The 23,820-nt window shown below is 48.8% G+C and overlaps 1 protein-coding gene across 2 annotated transcripts in view; it reads right to left on the bottom strand.

The window, feature by feature from the left end:
* Window positions 1-23,140, bottom strand: part of C5H8orf82 (chromosome 5 C8orf82 homolog) — a 62,012-nt gene extending 38,872 nt beyond the window's left edge. For both annotated transcript variants that reach the window (XR_005779042.1, XM_040432407.1), the window contains exons 1-2: window positions 22,948-23,140; window positions 14,152-14,200 (exon numbers count right to left, since the gene is read on the bottom strand). Coding sequence is in view for 1 of the 2 variants with exons in the window: in XM_040432407.1 (XP_040288341.1) it covers window positions 14,152-14,200; window positions 22,948-23,106 (208 nt within the window). In the remaining variant the exon portion in view is untranslated. The remainder of the gene's footprint in view (window positions 1-14,151; window positions 14,201-22,947) is intronic.
* Between the last annotated feature and the right edge of the window lie 680 nt (window positions 23,141-23,820).

Below are 23,820 nucleotides of genomic sequence, written 5' to 3'. Positions count from 1 at the left end.
GTGCCTAGAGGTTTACAGACAGCACTGTCCACAGACACCATGACCCTGCCCCTGCTGTGTGCCTAGAGGTTTATAGACAGCACTGTCCACAGACACCATGACCCTGCCCCTGCTGTGTGCCTAGAGGTTTACAGACAGCACTGTCCACAGACACCATGACCCTGCCCCTGCTGTGTGCCTAGAGGTTTATAGACAGCACTGTCCACAGACACCATGACCCTGCCCCTGCTGTGTGCCTAGAGGTTTACAGACAGCACTGTGCACAGACACCATGACCCTGCCCCTGCTGTGTGCCTAGAGGTTTACACACAGCACTGTCCACAGACACCATGACCCTGCCCCTGATGTGTGCCTAGAGGTTTATAGACAGCACTGTCCACAGACACCATGACCCTGCCCCTGATGTGTGCCTAGAGGTGTATAGACAGCACTGTCCACAGACACCATGACCCTGCCACTGCTGTGTGCCTAGAGGTTTACAGACAGCACTGTCCACAGACAACATGACCCTGCCCCTGCTGTGTGCCTAGAGGTTTACAGACAGCACTGTCCACAGACACCATGACCCTGCCCCTGCTGTGTGCCTAGAGGTTTATAGACAGCACTGTCCACAGACACCATGACCCTGCCCCTGCTGTGTGCCTTGAGGTTTACAGACAGCACTGTCCACAGACACCATGACCCTGCCCCTGCTGTGTGCCTAGAGGTTTACAGACAGCACTGTCCACAGACACCATGACCCTGCCCCTGCTGTGTGCCTAGAGGTTTATAGACAGCACTGTCCACAGACACCATGACCCTGCCCCTGCTGTGTGCCTAGAGGTTTATACACAGCACTGTCCACAGACACCATGACCCTGCCCCTGCTGTGTGCCTAGAGGTTTATAGACAGCACTGTCCACAGACACCATGACCCTGCCCCTGCTGTGTGCCTAGAGGTTTATAGACAGCACGGTCCACAGACACCATGACCCTGCCCCTGCTGTGTGCCTAGAGGTTTATACACAGCACTGTCCACAGACACCATGACCCTGCCCCTGCTGTGTGCCTAGAGGTTTATAGACAGCACTGTCCACAGACACCATGACCCTGCCCCTGATGTGTGCCTAGAGGTTTACAGACAGCACTGTCCACAGACACCATGACCCTGCCCCTGCTGTGTGCCTAGAGGTTTATAGACAGCACTGTCCACAGACACCATGACCCTGCCCCTGCTGTGTGCCTAGAGGTTTATAGACAGCACTGTCCACAGACACCATGACCCTGCCCCTGCTGTGTGCCTAGAGGTTTACAGACAGCACTGTCCACAGACACCATGACCCTGCCCCTGCTGTGTGCCTAGAGGTTTATACACAGCACTGTCCACAGACACCATGACCCTGCCCCTGCTGTGTGCCTAGAGGTTTATAGACAGCACTGTCCACAGACACCATGACCCTGCCCCTGCTGTGTGCCTAGAGGTTTATACACAGCACTGTCCACAGACACCATGACCCTGCTGTGTGCCTAGAGGTTTATACACAGCACTGTCCACAGACACCATGACCCTGCCCCTGCTGTGTGCCTAGAGGTTTACAGACAGCACTGTCCACAGACACCATGACCCTGCCCCTGCTGTGTGCCTAGAGGTTTATAGACAGCACTGTCCACAGACACCATGACCCTGCCCCTGCTGTGTGCCTAGAGGTTTACAGACAGCACTGTCCACAGACACCATGACCCTGCCCCTGCTGTGTGCCTAGAGGTTTATACACAGCACTGTCCACAGACACCATGACCCTGCTGTGTGCCTAGAGGTTTATACACAGCACTGTCCACAGACACCATGACCCTGCCCCTGCTGTGTGCCTAGAGGTTTATACACAGCACTGTCCACAGACACCATGACCCTGCCCCTGCTGTGTGCCTAGAGGTTTATAGACAGCACTGTCCACAGACACCATGACCCTGCCCCTGCTGTGTGCCTAGAGGTTTACAGACAGCACTGTGCACAGACACCATGACCCTGCCCCTGCTGTGTGCCTAGAGGTTTATAGACAGCACTGTCCACAGACTCCATGACCCTGCCCCTGCTGTGTGCCTAGAGGTGTATAGACAGCACTGTCCACAGACACCATGACCCTGCCCCTGCTGTGTGCCTAGAGGTTTATAGACAGCACTGTCCACAGACTCCATGACCCTGCCCCTACTGTGTGCCTAGAGGTGTATAGACAGCACTGTCCACAGACACCATGACCCTGCCCCTGCTGTGTGCCTAGAGGTGTATAGACAGCACTGTCCACAGACACCATGACCCTGCCCCTGCTGTGTGCCTAGAGGTTTATAGACAGCACTGTCCACAGACTCCATGACCCTGCCCCTACTGTGTGCCTAGAGGTGTATAGACAGCACTGTCCACAGACACCATGACCCTGCCCCTGCTGTGTGCCTAGAGGTTTATAGACAGCACTGTCCACAGACACCATGACCCTGCCCCTGCTGTGTCCTTCATCACTGATAATTTGGGCTTTAAAGGGAACCTGTCACCAGTTTGATGGTGACCTAACTGAAGGTTTCCCATGATGGAGCAGAGCAGGTGAAGGTTTGGGCTGTATACTGCCCGCGCTGTAGATCAGCTGTGTGAGCAGGACTGAGTCATGGAGGTTTTGATGATACCCATTCACTGACAGCAGGCAGAGATGTTGAGATGTGTTAGAACTGCCCAATATGTGATGATTAACGCCATAGCACACAGTAACGGTGACGGCCGCCCCTGAAGGTGTCACCGGCCGGTCTCTTGTATGTACCTACCTCAGGAGATCTTGGTGGCATACACGCGCAGTACACATCGAGTTTAGTGGATTGGCCCCGAAGCCGTCAGGTAGGTGACACTGCACACTATACTCTACCACCAGTCAGCGATTTTTGGGGGATAATTTCCAGGCTTGTGCTTCAGCGCCCTCTAGCGGCTGAAATCTGGAACTGCACATTCTGTATGTCCATGTTATTCCTATTACCTCTCATCACATGACAAAGATGGAGGCGACGGCATCGATGGAGCGCCACAGAGGTGGGGCCGTGACCCCAGCAGCCGATACAGAATCAGAAAAGCCGAGGTCCATCGCTCCCCATTGTTTATGCAGCTGAATGCAACCTACTGCTCCCTGTTATCAGCCGCTTCATGGGCGGCGGGTTACAGGTCGCCTCACCTGCACAGGCACTCAGTCTTACCGCATTCAGGACAGTCGTCCTCCCACGGTTCAGGCCGGACCATGACCTCATGTCGTCTCCTCTGTCACATGTGGCTGTAGAACGCCGTGACAGATCAGCAATCTCCAGCGATGGAAAGACATGGATTTGCCGGGGAATCCGAGGCCGACCCTTGGGTTTTCTGCTCCGGATCCACACACAAATCCAGCCCCGGTCAATGGGGTAACCCGGGACGGCTATCCTCTGCGTCACGCGTTATATCTGCGAGCGGATTTCACGGACGGCGCACATTGCTGTCTAAATCAACGAGACACTTATTTTGAGCTTTTTTTTAAGTGAAATTCAGCAAAGAAAAAACTGTGTTGTGTGAACATGTCCTTAGGGCAGTGGTGCCAGAGGGGGCGCTCATCCACGCTCCGGAAAGATTCTATGGTGTACCAATATACCCTAGACTTTTCCCGCCATTCATCAGCGCAGGCGCACTATGAACGGCACAGGCAGCGCACTGAATGTAGGCAGGATATTATAGCTGAATGATAAAGTACATTCCGCTCCACAAACCACGGATCCACAGAACATGGACACCTTCTGTGAGCAATGCGCATTCTCTCACTCCTATTACTACTTTTGTCTGCAGCTCGGACCAGAATGAGACACGTTCTAGTATTCGCTGCACAGACATACTGATGCAGACAGAACATCTCTGGTTTCTTCTCACACTCTAAAGACTTACTGATAGGGAACTTAGATTGTGAGCTCCTGGGGACAGTGGGATGAGAATGTCTGTACAGGAATATGTCAGTGATATATAAGTGATGAGAATGTCTGTACAGCGCTGTGGAATATGTCAGTGATATATAAGTGATTAGAATGTCTGTACAGCGCTGTGGAATATGTCAGTGATATATAAGGGATGAGAATGTCTGTACAGTGCTGTGGAATATGTCAGTGATATATAAGTGATTAGAATGTCTGTACAGCGCTGCGGAATATGTCAGTGATATATAAGTGATGAGAATGTCTGTACAGCGCTGTGGAATATGTCAGTGATATATAAGGGATGAGAATGTCTGTACAGTGCTGCGGAATATGTCAGTGATATATAAGTGATGAGAATGTCTGTACAGCGCTGTAGAATATGTCAGTGATATATAAGTGATAAGAATGTCTGTACAGCGCTGTGGGATATGTCAGTGATATATAAGTGATGGTAATGTCTGTACAGCGCTGTGGAATATGTCAGTGATATATAAGTGATTAGAATGTCTGTACAGCGCTGTGGAATATGTCAGTGATATATAAGTGATGAGAATGTCTGTACAGCGCTGTGGAATATGTCAGTGATATATAAGTGATGAGAATGTCTGTACAGCGCTGTGGAATATGTCAGTGATATATAAGGGATGAGAATGTCTGTACAGCGCTGTGGAATATGTCAGTGATATATAAGTGAGGAGAATGTCTGTACAGCGCTGTGGAATATGTCAGTGATATATAAGTGATGAGAATGTCTGTACAGCGCTGTGGAATATGTCAGTGATATATAAGTGATGAGAATGTCTGTACAGCGCTGTGGAATATGTCAGTGATATATAAGTGATGAGAATGTCTGTACAGCGCTGTGGAATATGTCAGTGATATATAAGGGATGAGAATGTCTGTACAGCGCTGTGGAATATGTCAGTGATATATAAGTGATGAGAATGTCTGTACAGCGCTGTGGAATATGTCAGTGATATATAAGTGATGAGAATGTCTGTACAGCGCTGTGGAATATGTCAGTGATATATAAGTGATGAGAATGTCTGTACAGCGCTGTGGAATATGTCAGTGATATATAAGTGATTAGAATGTCTGTACAGCGCTGTGGAATATGTCAGTGATATATAAGGGATGAGAATGTCTGTACAGTGCTGCGGAATATGTCAGTGATATATAAGTGATGAGAATGTCTGTACAGCGCTGTGGAATATGTCAGTGATATATAAGGGATGAGAATGTCTGTACAGTGCTGCGGAATATGTCAGTGATATATAAGTGATGAGAATGTCTGTACAGCGCTGTAGAATATGTCAGTGATATATAAGTGATAAGAATGTCTGTACAGCGCTGTGGGATATGTCAGTGATATATAAGTGATGGTAATGTCTGTACAGCGCTGTGGAATATGTCAGTGATATATAAGTGATTAGAATGTCTGTACAGCGCTGTGGAATATGTCAGTGATATATAAGTGATGGGAATGTCTGTACAGCGCTGTGGAATATGTCAGTGATATATAAGTGATGAGAATGTCTGTACTGTGTGGAATATGTCAGTGATATATAAGTGATGAGAATGTCTGTACAGCGCTGTGGAATATGTCAGTGATATATAAGTGATGAGAATGTCTGTACAGCGCTGTGGAATATGTCAGTGATATATCAGTGATGAGAATGTCTGTACAGCGCTGTGGAATATGTCAGTGATATATAAGTGATGAGAATGTCTGTACAGCGCTGTGGAATATGTCAGTGATATATAAGTGATGAGAATGTCTGTACAGATCTGTGGAATATGTCAGTGATATATAAGTGATGAGAATGTCTGTACAGCGCTGTGGAATATGTCAGTGATATATAAGTGATGAGAATGTCTGTACAGCGCTGTGGAATATGTCAGTGATATATAAGTGATGAGAATGTCTGTACAGCGCTGTGGAATATGTCAGTGATATAAGTGATGAGAATGTCTGTACAGCGCTGTGGAATATGTCAGTGATATATAAGTGATGAGAATGTCTGTACAGCGCTGTGGAATATGTCAGTGATATATAAGTGATGGGAATGTCTGTACAGGAATATGTCAGTGATATATAAGTGATGGGAATGTCTGTACAGCGCTGTGGAATATGTCAGTGATATATAAGGGATGAGAATGTCTGTACAGCGCTGTGGAATATGTCAGTGATATATAAGGGATGAGAATGTCTGTACAGCGCTGGGGAATATGTCAGTGATATATAAGTGATGAGAATGTCTGTACAGCGCTGTGGAATATGTCAGTGATATATAAGGGATGAGAATGTCTGTACAGCGCTGGGGAATATGTCAGTGATATATAAGTGATGAGAATGTCTGTACAGCGCTGTGGAATATGTCAGTGATATATAAGTGATGAGAATGTCTGTACAGCGCTGTGGAATATGTCAGTGATATATAAGGGATGAGAATGTTACCTCCAAGTTCTCCAGTTTTCTCCCACACTCCAAAGATGTACTGAGAGGGACCTTCGATTGTGAGCTCCATTAGGGACAGCCTGATGCTAATGACTGTAAAGCATGCAGGATATGTCACCGCTATATAAGTGCATAAAGTGAATAAACCACCTGACACTCTGCCATCTAGTGGCCAGTATATGTCCAAACCAATGATAAAATGGCTGCAGCTCTCACCTCTGACTTTAATCCACGAAGCACGGAAAGAAGGCCTGAACTGGGCCTAAAATCAATATCCAAGAGAGAATCCAGCTTCTTGTGGAGTAAATAGTTCTTTATTGGCTCATGGTATAAAGTCCAACCCCCTCTGTCCGGACACTTTGCTGATTAGAGGGGGTCGGACCTTGTGCTACATAAAAAGGAATGGTTTTAATATGTGTGTTATGTCCTGATGAAGGGCTGGATTCTGTAGCCCGAAACATGTTACTGCACCTTTTTCCTGTGATTTTGGTGGATTTTATAAGATGAGCCAATAAAGAACTATTTTTTACTCCACAAGAAGCTGGATTCTCTCTTTCTAGTGGCCAGTATATGAATGACACTGTTGTAAACCGTGGCCGGATCAGTGAGGGGCACAGTGTTCTGATGGAGTCACGGTATACGGTGTGTATATATCGTACACTCATTTATGATACTGACAGCGGCTCCCTACATCGTCAGTGTATGTCCGTCACTTATTCATGGCATGCACTGACATTCTCAGCCACCAGGTGGAGCTGTTCATCGCATTGTTCTCTATAGTATGATGCAGTAATGCACTCGGCCAGTAGGAGGAGCTGCTGTTCCTTAACAACCACTTCTTGCCATACAGTAGGGCACGTTCACACCGTCAGGTTTCTGATGCAGTTTTGTTAACCACCTCAGCCCCAGTGCTTAAACACCCTGAAAGACCAGGCCACTTTTTACACTTCTGACCTACCCTACTTTCACCGTTTATTGCTCGGTCATGCAACTTACCACCCAAATGAATTTTACCTCCTTTTCTTCTCACTAATAGAGCTTTCATTTGGTGGTATTTCATTGCTGCTGACATTTTTACTTTTTTTGTTATTAATCGAAATTTAACGATTTTTTTGCAAAAAAATGACATTTGTCACTTTCAGTTGTAAAATTTTGCAAAAAAAAAACGAGATCCATATAGAAATTTTGCTCTAAATTTATTGTTCTACATGTCTTTGATAAAAAAAAATGTTTGGGTAAAAAAAAAAATGGTTTGGGTAAAAGTTATAGCGTTTACAAACTATGGTACAAAAATGTGAATTTCCGCTTTTTGAAGCAGCTCTGACTTTCTGAGCACCTGTCATGTTTCCTGAGGTCCTACAATGCCCAGACAGTACAAACACCCCACAAATGACCCCATTTCGGAAAGTACACACCCTAAGGTATTCGCTGATGGGCATAGTGAGTTCATAGAACTTTTTATTTTTTGTCACAAGTTAGCGGAAAATGATGATTTTTTTTTTATTTTATTTTTTTCTTACAAAGTCTCATATTCCACTAACTTGTGACAAAAAATAAAAACTTCCATGAACTCACTATGCCCATCACGAAATACCTTGGGGTGTCTTCTTTCCAAAATGGGGTCACATGTGGGGTAGTTATACTGCCCTGGCATTCTAGGGGTCCAAATGTGTGGTAAGGAGTTTGAAATCAAATTCAGTAAAAAATGACCTGTGAAATCCGAAAGGTGCTCTTTGGAATATGGGCCCCTTTGCCCACCTAGGCTGCAAAAAAGTGTCACACATCTGGTATCTCTGTATTCAGGAGAAGTTGGGGAATGTGTTTTGGGGTGTCATTTTACATATACCCATGCTGGGTGAGATAAATATCTTGGTCAAATGCCAACTTTGTATAAAAAAATGGGAAAAGTTGTCTTTTGCCAAGATATTTCTCTCACCCAGCATGGGTATATGTAAAATGACACCCCAAAACACATTCCCCACCTTCTCCTGAGTACGGCAATACCAGATGTGTGACACTTTTTTGCAGCCTAGGTGGGCAAAGGGGCCCATATTCCAAAGAGCACCTTTCGGATTTCACAGGTCATTTTTTACAGAATTTGATTTCAAACTCCTTACCACACATTTGGGCCCCTAGAATGCCAGGGCAGTATAACTACCCCACAAGTGACCCCATTTTGGAAAGAAGAGACCCCAAGGTATTCGCTGATGGGCATAGTGAGTTCATGGAAGTTTTTATTTTTTGTCACAAGTTAGTGGAATATGAGACTTTGTAAGAAAAAAAAAAAAAAATCATCATTTTCCACTAACTTGTGACAAAAAATAAAAAATTCTAGGAACTCGCCATGCCCCTCATGGAATACCTTGGGGTGTCTTCTTTCCAAAATGGGGTCACTTGTGGGGTAGTTATACTGCCCTGGCATTTTCCAGGGGCCCTAATGTGTTGTAAGTAGGTAAATGACCTGTGAAATCCGAAAGGTGCTCTTTGGAATATGGGCCCCTTTGCCCACCTAGGCTGCAAAAAAGTGTCACACATCTGGTATCTCCGTACTCAGGAGAAGTTGGGGAATGTGTTTTGGGGTGTCATTTTACATATACCCATGCTGGGTGAGAGAAATATCTTGGTCAAATGCCAACTTTGTATAAAAAAATGGGAAAAGTTGGCATTTGACCGAGATATTTCTCTCACCCAGCATGGGTATATGTAAAATGACACCCCAAAACACATTCCCCAACTTCTCCTGAGCACGGAGATACCAGATATGTGACACTTTTTTGCAGCCTAGATGCGCAAAGGGGCCCACATTCCTTTTATGAGGGCATTTTTAGACATTTGGATCCCAGACTTCTTATCACGCTTTAGGGCCCCTAAAATGCCAGGGCAGTATAAATACCCCACATGTGACCCCATTTTGGAAAGAAGACACCCCAAGGTATTCAATGAGGGGCATGGCGAGTTCATAGAAATTTTTTTTTTTTGGCACAAGTTAGCGGAAATTGATTTTATTTATTTTTTTCTCACAAAGTCTCCCTTTCCGCTAACTTGGGACAAAAATTTCAATCTTTCATGGACTCAATATGCCCCTCACAGAATACCTGGGGGTGTCTTCTTTCCGAAATGGGGTCACATGTGGGGTATTTACACTGCCCTGGCATTCTAGGGGCCCTAAAGCGTGAGAAGAAGTCTGGAATATAAATGTCTAAAAAATTTTTACGCATTTGGATTCCGTGAGGGGTATGGTGAGTTCATGTGAGATTTTATTTTTTGACACAAGTTAGTGGAATATGTGTGCGCGCGTTCACAGGAAATCTCGCGTCTCGCGAGACGACGCGCCGGCGCGTCCCCCCAGAAGAGCAGGGCCGCCGCAAAGACGCAATCCTGCGTACGGCGGTCCTGAGGAGGTTAAAGTAAAACGCATATATTTGTACTGCATTAGCCAATACATAGAAAGGAAAAAGAAAAAGGGAATGAGATTGCTCAGCGGTCAGGAACTGGTTAATGGCTACCTCCAAAGCTTTCGAGGCTACTTTGGCCTCTCCGTCAGGTGAGGTAGATGAGAGAAGTGATGTTAACTCCTTCCTGACATCCGCCGTATATTTACAACAGATGTCGGGTCTTTAAAGATGGCGCCGCTAATGTCCATAATTGTCGCTAATGCCGACCCTCGACATTTAACCCCTCAGATGCCTTGATCAAAATGTGACCACAGCCTCAGAGAGGGCTAAAACCCAGGAACACGCACTTCCGGGTAAGGAACGCCTCCCCTGGTGGAGATCGGGGAAGGCATTTAGTGGTGAGTGAAGTGAAGCATTCGGAGCAGAATTCAGTCCGTAGTTTAGGACGAATCTGAATTTCCTTGCACTTCGTTGTAAGGAATCAGTTTGTTCTAAAATGGTGGCTGCGGGACATTATGTAGGATCTATGGGCAGAAGGTGAGGAGTGGACAGGGTGCTCAAGTTGGCAACACGTGGCGCGTCACCATAAAGTGGCCTGGGAAAACCGTGCCACTCGCTTAGTCTTACAGCCTAATGCAGCGATCGCTGCATCTCCCACCGGCTCGCAGTCAGGGCTCGTCAGCAGAAGGAAGCTTTCCTTCCTTCCCATCCACCTCCATGTCGTCTATAGCTCCTGATGCTCCTTCTCCTCATCACTTGTTCCGTCAGCAATCGATCACAGAGGCGATTGCCAAGAGACAGCCGTATGCGCGCACTCATCCGACGGTGCAGAAGCTGAACGTGCTCCTGGCCAAGTTACTGGTGCTGCCGTCCGTCCCTTCCATCTGGTGGACCTGATGGTTTGTGCCGAGGTGGAGAGTCCCAAGCTGTCATTCATTTTCCAAAAAAGCTGTACCAGCCCAGCACACGTACGTACAGCAGGTGGGCCAGTCCTTAACCCCGACCGTGTGGAGCGGTACCTATGGTCAAGGACAATGTCGTTTACCCCCCAGGCACACCAGTAACCAATGCTGCCTCCGTCCTTATCCCCCACATTGTCCTCACCCTCCCCTCTAGGCACAGGTCAGGTCCTCCAGCGATCACCTATGCAGAGCACGGCGGTGTCACGCTGTTCTGCGCCTGCTCAGCCCGAGAGAACAGAGTCACACCGGGGAGAAACTGCTCGTCAATAAAGAAATCGGACACTGGCTGTCTCCTCGCCAACTGGAGAGTCTGCGCTGCGTCAGGGAGGGCTAACCCCCGTGTCCTGCATGGCGCACGTCTTCACTCTTGTGGTCACTCGGTTCCTCAAATTTTCCACTGAACTGCAAGAGCTGTTAAAAATGTCCAGGAAACTGTGCGCGCCCTTCAGCCACTCTTAGCGCGCAAATTCCGGCCTACTTGAGCTGCAAAGGCAGAATGGTGTTCCCCAACATGGCCTCATATGCAACGTTTTATTCAATCTATTAGGGTGAATGGCATTATACCGCGCCCCCTGCTGAGCTGTGCCTTGTGGAAAGCTTCAGAAACATCCAGGCTGCCATGGCAACCTATTTCACTGCGGGGGCTCCGATCGGAAGGCAGAGGGAGCTGCATCCCTCCGCCTTACCTCACAGGTGCCGTGATCGGGGTTAAATGACGGGACTGGCGAGATCGCTGTTCCCCGTCATTGCGGCTGGATGTCTGCTGTATGACACAGCCGGCACCCGCCGTGTATGGGCTCAATGCAGCATACACATTCCCTCAGCCACCGTGCCGTAGCGATTTGTGACAAAATAATTCGCAAATTTCATGGCTAACTTTGGTGAATCAAATTTTTTAAAACGTTGCTCATCTTTAAAGGCATTCATACATAATAATGAACCTGGGCCTGTACTAGGCGTCCAGGCTCATTACTTGTATAGTACAGTTCAGGCCAGCAGGTGGCAGCACTGAACTGTAATACAGTGATTTCTATCTAATATATAAAGCTATGTACATCAGGTGACCGGGAAGGTTTTAGACCAGGTCTCTAGCACCTATTGTTCCTGAGATACTCCCAAAAAATGCATTAGCCAATAGAAGCCTGGTCACATGACCTACATTAGCCAATAGAAGCCTGCAGGTTTTTCTCTTCATATTCCAACTGCCATACACACGGTCACATGACCCTTATCAGCCAATAGAAGCTCGCAGGCCCTTAGTCTCCACATACACACACTTTTACACCAGGTTTCCATAACAACCCAGCCATTTTTCTTCACTGCTGTAGGTCAGCTTTAAAGGGGCAGGGCTCTGTGGATGACATTGTTAAGGGAGTGTAGTGCTGTGGAGGTCACAGTTCAGGGCGCAGGTAGGGAGGCCATTCAGGCCACCCTCAAAAGATGGACTTAAAAACCCCACCCCCAGGTCCCGCTATTTAATGCCCCTGATCTGGTTAAGCCACGCCCCCTCCCTATGCGCAGGTAAAAATCAACTTCTGTCTGCTTCAGGGATGGGAGGGAGGGTGATTTTCTCCCTGCAGCTCACACTCAGACAGCGCAGTGCTGCCGTCTTAGAGTGAGCTGTGTAAAAGGACATCCCTGTGTCCGTCCAGGCCCTGCGCCGGACGGAGGACAGGGAGTCTGAAAGCCGGACTGTCTGGGCTAAAACCTAGGGGTAGACTGCTGTGGAGGTCACAGTTAAGGGGATGGTCCACTATGGAGGTCAGTGTTAAGGGGCGGGGTGCTGTAGAGATCACTGTTAATGGGGCGGGGTGTTGTGGAGGTCACATTTTAGGGGAACAGAGCTCTGTAGAGGTCACTGTTAAGGGGGCGGGTTATTGTGGAAATCACTGTTAACAAGACGGGGTACTGTGGAGGTCACTAATAAAGGGGCGGACGCTGTGGAGGTCACTGTCAAGGGGGCAGACTGCTGTAGAGTTCACTGTTAAGGGGGCAGAGTGCTGTAGAGGTCACTGTTATGGGGGCGGGGGGCTGTAGAGGTCACTGTTATGGGGGCGGGGGGCTGTGGAGTTCACTGTTAAGGGGGCGGGGGGCTGTAGAGGTCACTGTTATGGGGGCGGAGTGCTGTAGAGGTCACTGTTATGGGGGCGGGGGGCTGTAGAGGTCACTGTTATGGGGGCGGGGGGCTGTAGAGGTCACTGTTATGGGGGCGGGGGGCTGTAGAGGTCACTGTTATGGGGGCGGGGGCTGTAGAGGTCACTGTTATGGGGGCGGGGGGCTGTAGAGGTCACTGTTATGGGGGCGGGGGGCTGTAGAGGTCACTGTTATGGGGGCGGGGGCTGTAGAGGTCACTGTTATGGGGGCGGGGGGCTGTAGAGGTCACTGTTATGGGGGCGGGGGGCTGTAGAGGTCACTGTTATGGGGGCGGGGGGCTGTAGAGGTCACTGTTATGGGGGCAGGGGCTGTAGAGGTCACTGTTATGGGGGCGGGGGGCTGTAGAGGTCACTGTTATGGGGGATACTGTTGATATCTTTTAATGACACACAGAAACATTAAAGGAAATAGATGAAATATCCCGGAGCGAAGCCGCGTCTGTCTGCTAGTCTATAATAAAGGAGCAAATTCCATTATTCTATACAAACTGCAATCTGATGACTGTAAATTGGGGACCTGACAAAAAGTGAAAAAAAAAAGTAAAGTTTTGAAAAATATTAACAAAAAAAAATGCCCAAAAAAATTATAAAAATTCAATGACCCCTTTCCCTATAATAAAAAAATAATAATATTCAAAACTTTACTTCCACAATTTTTTTTATAAAAAGTGATCAGACTGTCATACACACCCTAAAATGCTATTAGCATTACAATTGGTCCGCAAAAAAAAAACGGCGACATCACACGGGATCATCCAGGCAGCATTTTTTTCAGATCTGAGTTTCGCGGACCACAAAATACACTGGTTGTGTGAATGCATCATTAAAGGGGTTGTCCAGGATTTTTACATTCACGGCCCATCCTCAGGATAGGCCATAAACATCGGATGGGTGGTGGTCCGACACCGCGCACCCCTGTCGATCTGCAGCAGCTCCAGCACTAGTAGTGGACGGGGCTGGAATGGGTAGCGCTGCAGTTACCAGTTCCTCCCACCAGTCAGTGGAGGATGCTGTGGTTCCACCACTGGAGCTACAGCAGAACAGATGGTCCGTGGGGTGCGGGCGTCAGACCTCCGCCAATCAGATACTGATAGCCTCTCCTGAGGAACGGTCATCAATATAAAAGAACCAGAAGTCCCGGATAAGTGAATGTTCACATGTGGCATGTCCAGTAGGCTACAAACACCCGGTCAGATACCCTTCACCGACATTCAGCTTTACACCTTGTACTGTACCTTTAAAACAGGTGATGAAATTCTTCACTTTGGTATCATCTAGGAAGAGCTGGAAAACACAAAGAGTAGGAATTACCCGGCGGCCAATCAAATGGAAGAATATTACAGATATAAGTCCCGGAGTCGTCCTCGGCCGCCATGTCATCACAGGATACTACAGATACACAGTCCAGTCCCATTATTCTGACCACTTCCTACTCTTGACATCGGCAGCGTGTAGATCATGAAGGAAGCTGCTGAGCTGGCTCAGTGGGTATAATAGGGGGGTGATAGGCTGTCTGCAGACATATCCCTCGGTGGGTATAATAGGGGTGTGATAGGCTGTCTGCAGACATATCCCTCGGTGGGTATATAAGGTGTGATAGCCTGTCTGCACACATATCCCTCCGTGGGTATATAAGGTGTGTGATAGTCTGCACACATATCCCTCAGTGGTATATAAGGTGTGATAGCCTGTCTGCACACATATCCCTCGGTGGGTATATAAGGTGTGATAGGCTGTCTGCACACATATCCCTCGGTGGGTATATAAGAGGTGTGATAGGCTGTCTGCACACATATCCCTCAGTGGGTATATAAGGAGTGTGATAGGCTGTCTGCACACATATCCCTCGGTTGGTATATAAGGGGTGTGATAGTCTGCACACATATCCCGCGGTGGGTATATAAGGAGTGTGATAGGCTGTCTGCACACATATCCCTCAGTGGTATATAAGGTGTGATAGGCTGTCTGCACACATATCCCTCGTGGGTATATAAGGTGTGTGATAGGCTGTCTGCACACATATCCCTCGGTGGGTATATAAGGTGTGATAGGCTGTCTGCACACATATCCCTCGGTGGGTATATAAGGTGTGATAGGCTGTCTGCACACATATCCCTCGGTGGGTATATAAGGGGTGTGATAGGCTGTCTGCACACATATCCCTCGGTGGGTATATAAGAGGTGTGATAGGCTGTCTGCACACATATCCCTCAGTGGGTATATAAGGGGTGTGATAGGCTGTCTGCACACATATCCCTCAGTGGGTATATAAGGTGTGATAGGCTGTCTGCACACATATCCCTCGGTGGGTATATAAGGGGTGTGATAGTCTGCACACATATCCCTCGGTGGGTATATAAGGGGTGTTATAGGCTGTCTGCACACATATCCCTCGGTGGGTATATAAGGGGTGTGATAGTCTGCACACATATTCCTCGGTGGGTATATAAGGTGTGATAGGCTGTCTGCACACATATCCCTCGGTGGGTATATAAGGAGTAATAGGGCTGTCTGCACACATATCCCTCGGTGGGTATATAAGGTGTGATAGGCTGTCTGCACATATATCCCTCGGTGGGTATATAAGGTGTGATAGGCTGTCTGCACACATATCCCTCAGTGGGTATATAAGGGGTGTGATAGGCTGTCTGCACACATATCCCTCAGTGGGTATATAAGGGGTGTGATAGGCTGTCTGCACACATATCCCTCAGTGGGTATATAAGGAGTGTGATAGGCTGTCTGCACACATATCCCTCGGTGGGTATATAAGGGGTGTGATAGTCTGCACACATATCCCTCGGTGGGTATATAAGGGGTGTTATAGGCTGTCTGCACACATATCCCTCGGTGGGTATATAAGGGGTGTGATAGTCTGCACACATATCCCTCGGTGGGTATATAAGGTGTGATAGGCTATCTGCACACATATCCCTCGGTGGGTATATAAGGAGTAATAGGGCTGTCTGCACACATATCCCTCGGTGGGTATATAAGGTGTGATAGGCTGTCTGCACACAAATCCCTCGGTGGGTATATAAGGTGTGATAGGCTGTCTGCACACATATCCCTCAGTGGGTATATAAGGGGTGTGATAGGCTGTCTGCACACATATCCCTCAGTGGGTATATAAGGAGTGTGATAGGCTGTCTGCACACATATCCCTCGGTGGGTATATAAGGGGTGTGATAGTCTGCACACATATCCCTCGGTGGGTATATAAGGGGTGTTATAGGCTGTCTGCACACATATCCCTCGGTGGGTATATAAGGGGTGTGATAGTCTGCACACATATCCCTCGGTGGGTATATAAGGTGTGATAGGCTGTCTGCACACATATCCCTCGGTGGGTATATAAGGAGTAATAGGGCTGTCTGCACACATATCCCTCGGTGGGTATATAAGGGGTGTGATAGGCTGTCTGCACACATATCCCTCAGTGGGTATATAAGGAGTAATAGGGCTGTCTGTACACATATCCCTCGGTGGGTATATAAGGTGTGATAGACTGTCTGCACACATATCCCTCGGTGGGTATATAAGGAGTAATAGGGCTGTCTGCACACGTATCCCTCAGTGGGTATATAAGGGGTGTGATAGGCTGTCTGCACACATATCCCTTGGTAGGTATGTGGCGAAACCAACCTCGCCACTGGGTGGCGGAGAAGCTTGGTTGCCAGCCTCTTGCCCCAGGATTATGGGCCCTCTCATCAGCCCATGCTAAACTTAAACCCCATGGCGATTTGACTGTGTTTGTGGCATCAGAGCGCTGTTTGGATATATTGAGCGCTCAGATCCAAGCCATCTGGGGATAAGTTAAATGTCTATGTTTACTGTAAAGGGTGGGACATTGTATATTTGAGTAGTGATGTCTGTCCTATTGTCCCCACGTGTGTATTGGCGATTTCCCTTTGTCCTGAGAGATAATTAAATTACTCCTTGGTTGTCTCCGGGACAGACGACATTGTGTATTCTCCTGCCTGTGATAATTACATCAACCCATTGTGTAAGGTAATTGTATCACAGGCAGAGGGGAGGATTTTGTGTGTGAGTGTTTTACTGTATTGTATGTGTTTACTGGTTGTTTTTACAAAACCCTGGTGGTGGTACTAGTGTGTAACAATGTTATATAAGATCAATAAACGCACAGCTCTGGGTGACCACTGCTTGACCCTCAACACGGAGCCTCGTCTCGTTCTTGGGGGGATTCACTGTATGCTGTTAGAGACTGATTGCTAGGAGTGTAAGCCGCTTGGGTGCGTTTCCTATTCGTCTGCTAGCAGCTATTCGTGAGGTTCTGTTCGGAGTTTGGAGCATTCCCTTGTATGCCGTTACAAGGTATATAAGGTGTGATAGGCTGTCTGCACACATATCCCTCGGTGGGTATATAAGGTGTGATAGGCTGTCTGCACACATATCCCTCGGTGGGTATATAAGGTGTGATAGGCTGTACACATATCCCTCGGTGGGTATATAAGGTGTGATAGTCTGCACACATATCCCTCGGTGGTATATAAGGTGTGATAGTATGTACACATATCCCTCGGTGGGTATATAAGGTGTGATAGTCTGTACACATATCCCTCGGTGGGTATATAAGGTGTGTGATAGGCTGTCTGCACACATATCCCTCGGTGGGTATATAAGGTGTGATAGTCTGTACACATATCCCTCGGTGGGTATATAAGGTGTGATAGTCTGTACACATATCCCTCGGTGGGTATATAAGGTGTGATAGTCTGCACACATATCCCTCGGTGGTATATAAGGTGTGATAGTCTGCACACATATCCCTCGGTGGGTATATAAGGTGTGTAATAGGCTGTCTGCAAACATATCCCTCAGTGGGTATATAAGGTGTGATAGTCTGCACACATATCCCTCGGTGGGTATATAAGGTGTGATAGGCTGTCTGCACACATATCCCTCGGTGGGTATATAAGGTGTGATAGGCTGTCTGCACACATATCCCTCGGTGGGTATATAAGGTGTGTAATAGGCTGTCTGCACACATATCCCTCGGTGGGTATATAAGGTGTGTAATAGGCTGTCTGCACACATATCCCTCAGTGGGTATATAAGGGGTGTGATAGGCTGTCTGCACACATATCCCTCGGTGGGTATATAAGGTGTGATAGTCTGCACTAGGGTTGTTGCGGGTATCGAAATTTCGATACCCAATCGATACTTTTGTCCCGGTATCGATACGATACCGGGATTTCCGTTTTTTCGATACTGGGCTGCGCTTCTGCGCAGTCTAGTATCTCTGAACATGAGCGCGCTGCTATCGGCGCGCTCATGTTCTCTCTCAGCAGCACGGGGAGAAGGAAGCTGTCCTCCCTCCCCCTGTGCTGCTGCCGCTGCCACCAATGAGAAGAGAGGGGCGGAGGAGGGGCGGCAATGAGAAGAGAGGGGCGGAGTAGGGGCGGCAATGAGAAGAGAGGGGGTGGAGGAGGGGCGGCAATGAGAAGAGAGGGGCGGAGGAGGGGCGGGCGCACTGCGCCACCAATGATAGGATTACTATCGGAGCGATGGGAGGAGACATCAGCTTCACTAGTGGGCGTTCCTTTTCCCTGCGCTGCGATTGGACAGCGCTACAGCCAGGGAGAAGGAACGCCCACTAGTGAAGCTGATGTCTCCTCCCATCGCTCCGATAGTAATCAGCAGCATGTGGAGCAGGAGAGGAGACAGTAATGGGGCACTGCGGGCGAACGGAGCGGCGCCCAGGACTAAATGGTGAGTGTTGAGACATCGCTGGGCGCCGCTCTGTGTGGCCTAATAGTGAAAGTCTGGACTCATATACAGTAGTCAGTCTTTAACACATACAGGAGGCGGGTGCCGGCAGCAGAATCGCATTGCCGGCACCCTGCCCCTGACAGGGAGCTGCGATCAGCGGCAGTTAACTGCCGCTGATCTGCTAGTACCCGCCTCCTGTATAAAGGGGTAAAATCATTGGTGGTGCAGTGTGCCCCCCCCCCCTCAATCCCCCCATCCCATTAAAATCATTGGTGGCACAGTGCGCCGGCCCCTCTCAACCCTCCAGTATTAAAATCATTGGTGGCAGTGGCCACAGGGACCTCTCCACTCCCCCTCATTGGTGGTGCAGTGGCAGCTTCTGATCGGAGCCCCAGCTGTGTAAGCCTGGGGCTCCGATCGGTTACCATGGCAGCCAGGACGCTACAGAAGCCCTGGTTGCCATGGTAACATCCCTGATGCTGTGTGCACAAAGCACAGAGCAGCAGGGACAGTGTGGAGTCCTATTCACCCTGATAGAGATCTATCAGGGTGAATAGGAAAAGGGATGAAAGATCCCAGGTTCTAGCCCCTAAGGGGGGAAATAGTTATTAAATAAAAAGTGGAAAAAAAAAAAAACACTAAAATATGAAGTATAAATCACCCCCCTTTTCCCAATTTCACATATAAAATATATAAATAAACATATTACATCGCCACGTCAGAAAAGTCCAAACTATTAAAATATAAAAAAAAAATCTAGGTGGTGAATGCCGGAACAGAAAAAATAAAATAAAAACTGCGCGATTCGCCATTTTTAAAAATGAGGAATGCACGTGGCTTTTTTTGTTTATTTTTTTCGCGTGGTATCGAATGGTATCGAGTATCGCAATACTTTTTCATGGTATCGAAACCGAATCAAAAATTTGGTATCGCAACAACTCTAGTCTGCACACATATCCCTCAGTGGGTATATAAGGTGTGATAGGCTGTCTGCACACATATCCCTCAGTGGGTATATAAGGTGTGTGATAGGCTGTCTGCACACATATCCCTCAGTGGTATATAAGGTGTGTGATAGGCTGTCTGCACACATATCCCTCAGTGGTATATAAGGTGTGTGATAGGCTGTCTGCACACATATCCCTCAGTGGGTATATAAGGGGTGTGATAGGCTGTCTGCACACATATCCCTCAGTGGGTATATAAGGGGTGTGATAGGCTGTCTGCACACATATCCCTCGGTGGGTATATAAGGTGTGATAGTCTGCACACATATCCCTCACAACTTAAGTCTAGAGTCTCTGATGAGCAGTTTTCTTCACCCGCCAGCAGCAGGACAGAGTTATGAAGAGACGCCGGCCTCTACATAACTTGAGCGGATCCACCGCCGCCTCTAAATATAAGAAGCTTCCTTGCCGTCTTACATTTAGACCATTTTCTATGCCTAAAACAGGCGTAGTAAATGGTAAAGAGACTGTCCTGACGGCAACATGGCGTGCGACAGAATCTTCACCAGATATGCGCCACAAAAGCGCGTATATATCTTCGTAAATGACCCTCAAAATGTTGAGAGATTAACCTTTCTTAAAATGAATCAGGAGTGGATCCGCCAGGATTTCCGGACACCGATGCCTGATGCATCCGACTAGATCATTCGGGCAGGAATGTCCTGACGGCAGCGTGCTGCCACACCGGAACATTGTGAAAAACGGCAACGTGCTGCTGCCACCCACCTGCTGCCATCTTCTCCCACTGCCACCTCACCGCTCTGCGACTGGGCCAATGAGCTGACTCCTCATGCGGTTGCCACCCTCACCACTCTGTGACGGGGCCACTATTGTCCCAGTTTGGCCTTCTTGACATCACCATTTATTTTACCCTTCTTCTGAAAAACGAGACGCACAGCGGATCCTGTCTGTGTAGCAGCTGTAAGGCCTGTACGGTCCCATCAGAACTGGCAAAGGCAGGAGTGGGTACAAAACACAGAGGACATGCAAACATTCCATCCCCGCGCCATCATATTCCATCCCCGCGCCATCATATTCCATCCCCGCGCCATCATATTCCATCCCCGCGCCATCATATTCCATCCCCGCGCCATCTCTGTTTTGGCTGTAGCAATACTGATGGATTACTGACCGGGTGAAGGCGGATGCTCCACAGACAGGATCCGTTTTTTGGGAGTTATTGTTCTGACGGATCAGAGGACGGGCAAAATAATCAGTGACGTCAACACAAACTTACTGCTGACCCCCTCTCCACTCTGTCGGGGGGGCTCTACTTAAACTTTGGGCCACTACTCGGTCCACGCCAATAAATTAGAGCTGACGCTAACATTGACCTGTACGGCGGAGTTCACACTTCTGTTATTTGGTCAGTTATTTCCATCACTTATTGTGAGGCAAATTCAGGGGCCAAGCCGACTCCCGGATTAGGGATCACAAACAGATCTGCTCCGGGCTGATAATAAGTTACGTGGGAACTGAGCATGATAGCGACACGCAGTCATTCTACAGCTAACAGGAGGGATTCTAAGGCGACTTTCACACTAGCGTTGATATTTTCCGGTATTGAGATCCGTCATAGGGTTATGTCCCCATTTACTGTCAATAGGGACAAAACTTAACAGAACAGAACGGCGTCACCGGAATGCATTCCGTTCCGTTCTCATACCGGAGAGCAGCGTGCTGCTTTCCGTCCTGGGATGAGGAGGATCCGTCCTGACCCACAATGCAAGTCAAAGGGGACGGATCCGTTTTCTCTGACACAATAGAAAACTGATCCGTCCCCCATTGACTTTCAATGGAGTTCATGACGGATCCGTCTTTGCAATGTTACAGATAACAGAACCGTAACGGATGCAGACGGTTGTATTACCAGTAACGTAGGCGGTTTTGCTGAATCCTGCCTAACGCATGTGTTTGCACTGCCACAACATCGCTTAGAATAACCTTGGTTTCCACTACTTTATTGGCGCTGCCTCCATGTCCATATTTTGTACCACTAAGAGTCAATGGGCACCCAGGGCTATCAATGGGATAGCAGTGGGCACCCAGGGCTATCAATGGGCACCCAGGGCTATCAATGGGATAGCAGTGGGCACCCAGGGCTATCAATGGGCACCCAGGGCTATCAATGGGCACCCAGGGCTATCAATGGGCACCCAGGGCTATCAATGGGATAGCAATGGGCACCCAGGGCTATCAATGGGATAGCAGTGGGCACCCAGGGCTATCAATGGGATAGCAGTGGGCACCCAGGGCTATCAATGGGATAGCAGTGGGCACCCAGGGCTATCAATGGGATAGCAATGGGCACCCAGGGCTATCAATGGGATAGCAGTGGGCACCCAGGGCTATCAATGGGCACCCAGGGCTATCAATGGGCACTCAGGGCTATCAATGGGATAGCAGTGGGCACCCAGGGCTATCAATGGGCACCCAGGGCTATCAATGGGATAGCAGTGGGCACCCAGGGCTATCAATGGGCACCCAGGGCTATCAATGGGATAGCAGTGAGCCCCCAGGGCTATCAATGGGATAGCAGTGGGCACCCAGGGCTATCAATGGGCACCCAGGGCTATCAATGGGATAGCAGTGGGCACCCAGGGCTATCATTGGGATAGCAGTGGGCACCCAGGGCTATCAATGGGCACCCAGGGCTATCAATGGGATAGCAGTGGGCACCCAGGGCTATCAATGGGCACCCAGGGCTATCAATGGGCACCCAGGGCTATCAATGAGATAGCAGTGGGCACCCAGGGCTATCAATGGGCACCCAGGGCTATCAATGGGCACCCAGGGCTATCAATGGGATAGCAGTGGGCACCCAGGGCTATCAATGGGCACCCAGGGCTATCAATGGGATAGCAGTGAGCACCCAGTGCTTCATTTTCCTTTACTGTAGGCTGCTGTATGCTTATCCTTTGTGCGCGGCCATATATGTGACCTGCCGGTCATACGGACGCACAGTAACCATTTCACTACCACAGTGGACTAGCTCTCTTTCTGCGCTGCACAGTGATGGCCGGGAATAAAATTTTGGGGGAAAATTAGGCGAATCATCCGAATCGAACTGTAAAAAAAATATTGGCTCATCACGAGTAACAATACACTGTGGCCCTGCTCTTCCTCTGAGGGCCCCTGATCTCTACTATGCTATACGTATTGCATTACGGCCCCTGCTTTCATCCTATACATGTTCTTCTAGGGCCTCTGCTGTCCTCTGGTGGCCCTGACCTATTCTGAATAAAGTGTGGCCCCCTCTCTTGGGGCCCCTGTGAGCTCTCAGTTTACCTGTCCCTGGTGGTCAATATAGTAGAAATACTCCCGGATCCGGGGCTCGGGGCTTTGGCCCTGCACATAATGCAGCCGCCTGCAGGGGCCCCTGAGACCTGGGGACACACGGCTGTAGACGGCTCGCAGGATTCCGCGGAGCAGTGCAGGGCACGCCATAACTAGCACAGGCCGGGGCCTACTACCACTGCCAAGCGCCCGGTCACTATGGAAACCTCGGGTCCTGTCACTTGTGTGCACCGACGGAAACAGGAGCTTGGAGGAAAGGTTCCGGCTGAGAATGACGTCTGTCAGGGCCCTCAGAGACCCCAAACCCTCATATAGGAGACCCCCGGTACAGGGAAGGTCCAGGCCTGACATCAGGAGTAATATACTGTAAATGCAGATAGGGGTCTGTGGTCACCGGTGTCAGTACAGGAGACCCCCATACAGGAGATACAAGACACCACAGACCCTCATATAGGACTGGAGACCCCCGGTACAGAAGACCCCCGGTACAGGGAAGGTCCAGGCCTGACATCAGGAGTAATATACTGTAAATGCAGATAGAGGTCTGTGGTCACCAGTGTCAGTACAGGAGACCCCCATACAGGAGACTCCAGACCCTTGTACTGGAGACCCCGGTACAGGAGACCCCAGAGCCCCATACAGGAGACCCAAGACCCCGGTACAGGAGACCCCCAGACCTCCATACAGGAGACTCCAGACCCCGGTACAAAAGACCTCAGTACAGGAGACCCCCAGACCTCCGTATGGGAGACCACAGACCCCGCTACAGGAGACCTCCATACAGGAGACCCCCAGACCTCCGTATGGGAGATCCTGGTACAGGAGACCCCCAGACCTCCGTATGGGAGACTCTAGACCCCAGTA

The sequence above is a fragment of the Bufo bufo genome, chromosome 5 (genome assembly GCF_905171765.1).
Source record: "Bufo bufo chromosome 5, aBufBuf1.1, whole genome shotgun sequence".
In the NCBI taxonomy this organism is placed as follows: domain Eukaryota; kingdom Metazoa; phylum Chordata; class Amphibia; order Anura; family Bufonidae; genus Bufo; species Bufo bufo.
This window is presented reverse-complemented; position numbering and strand designations above follow the sequence as displayed.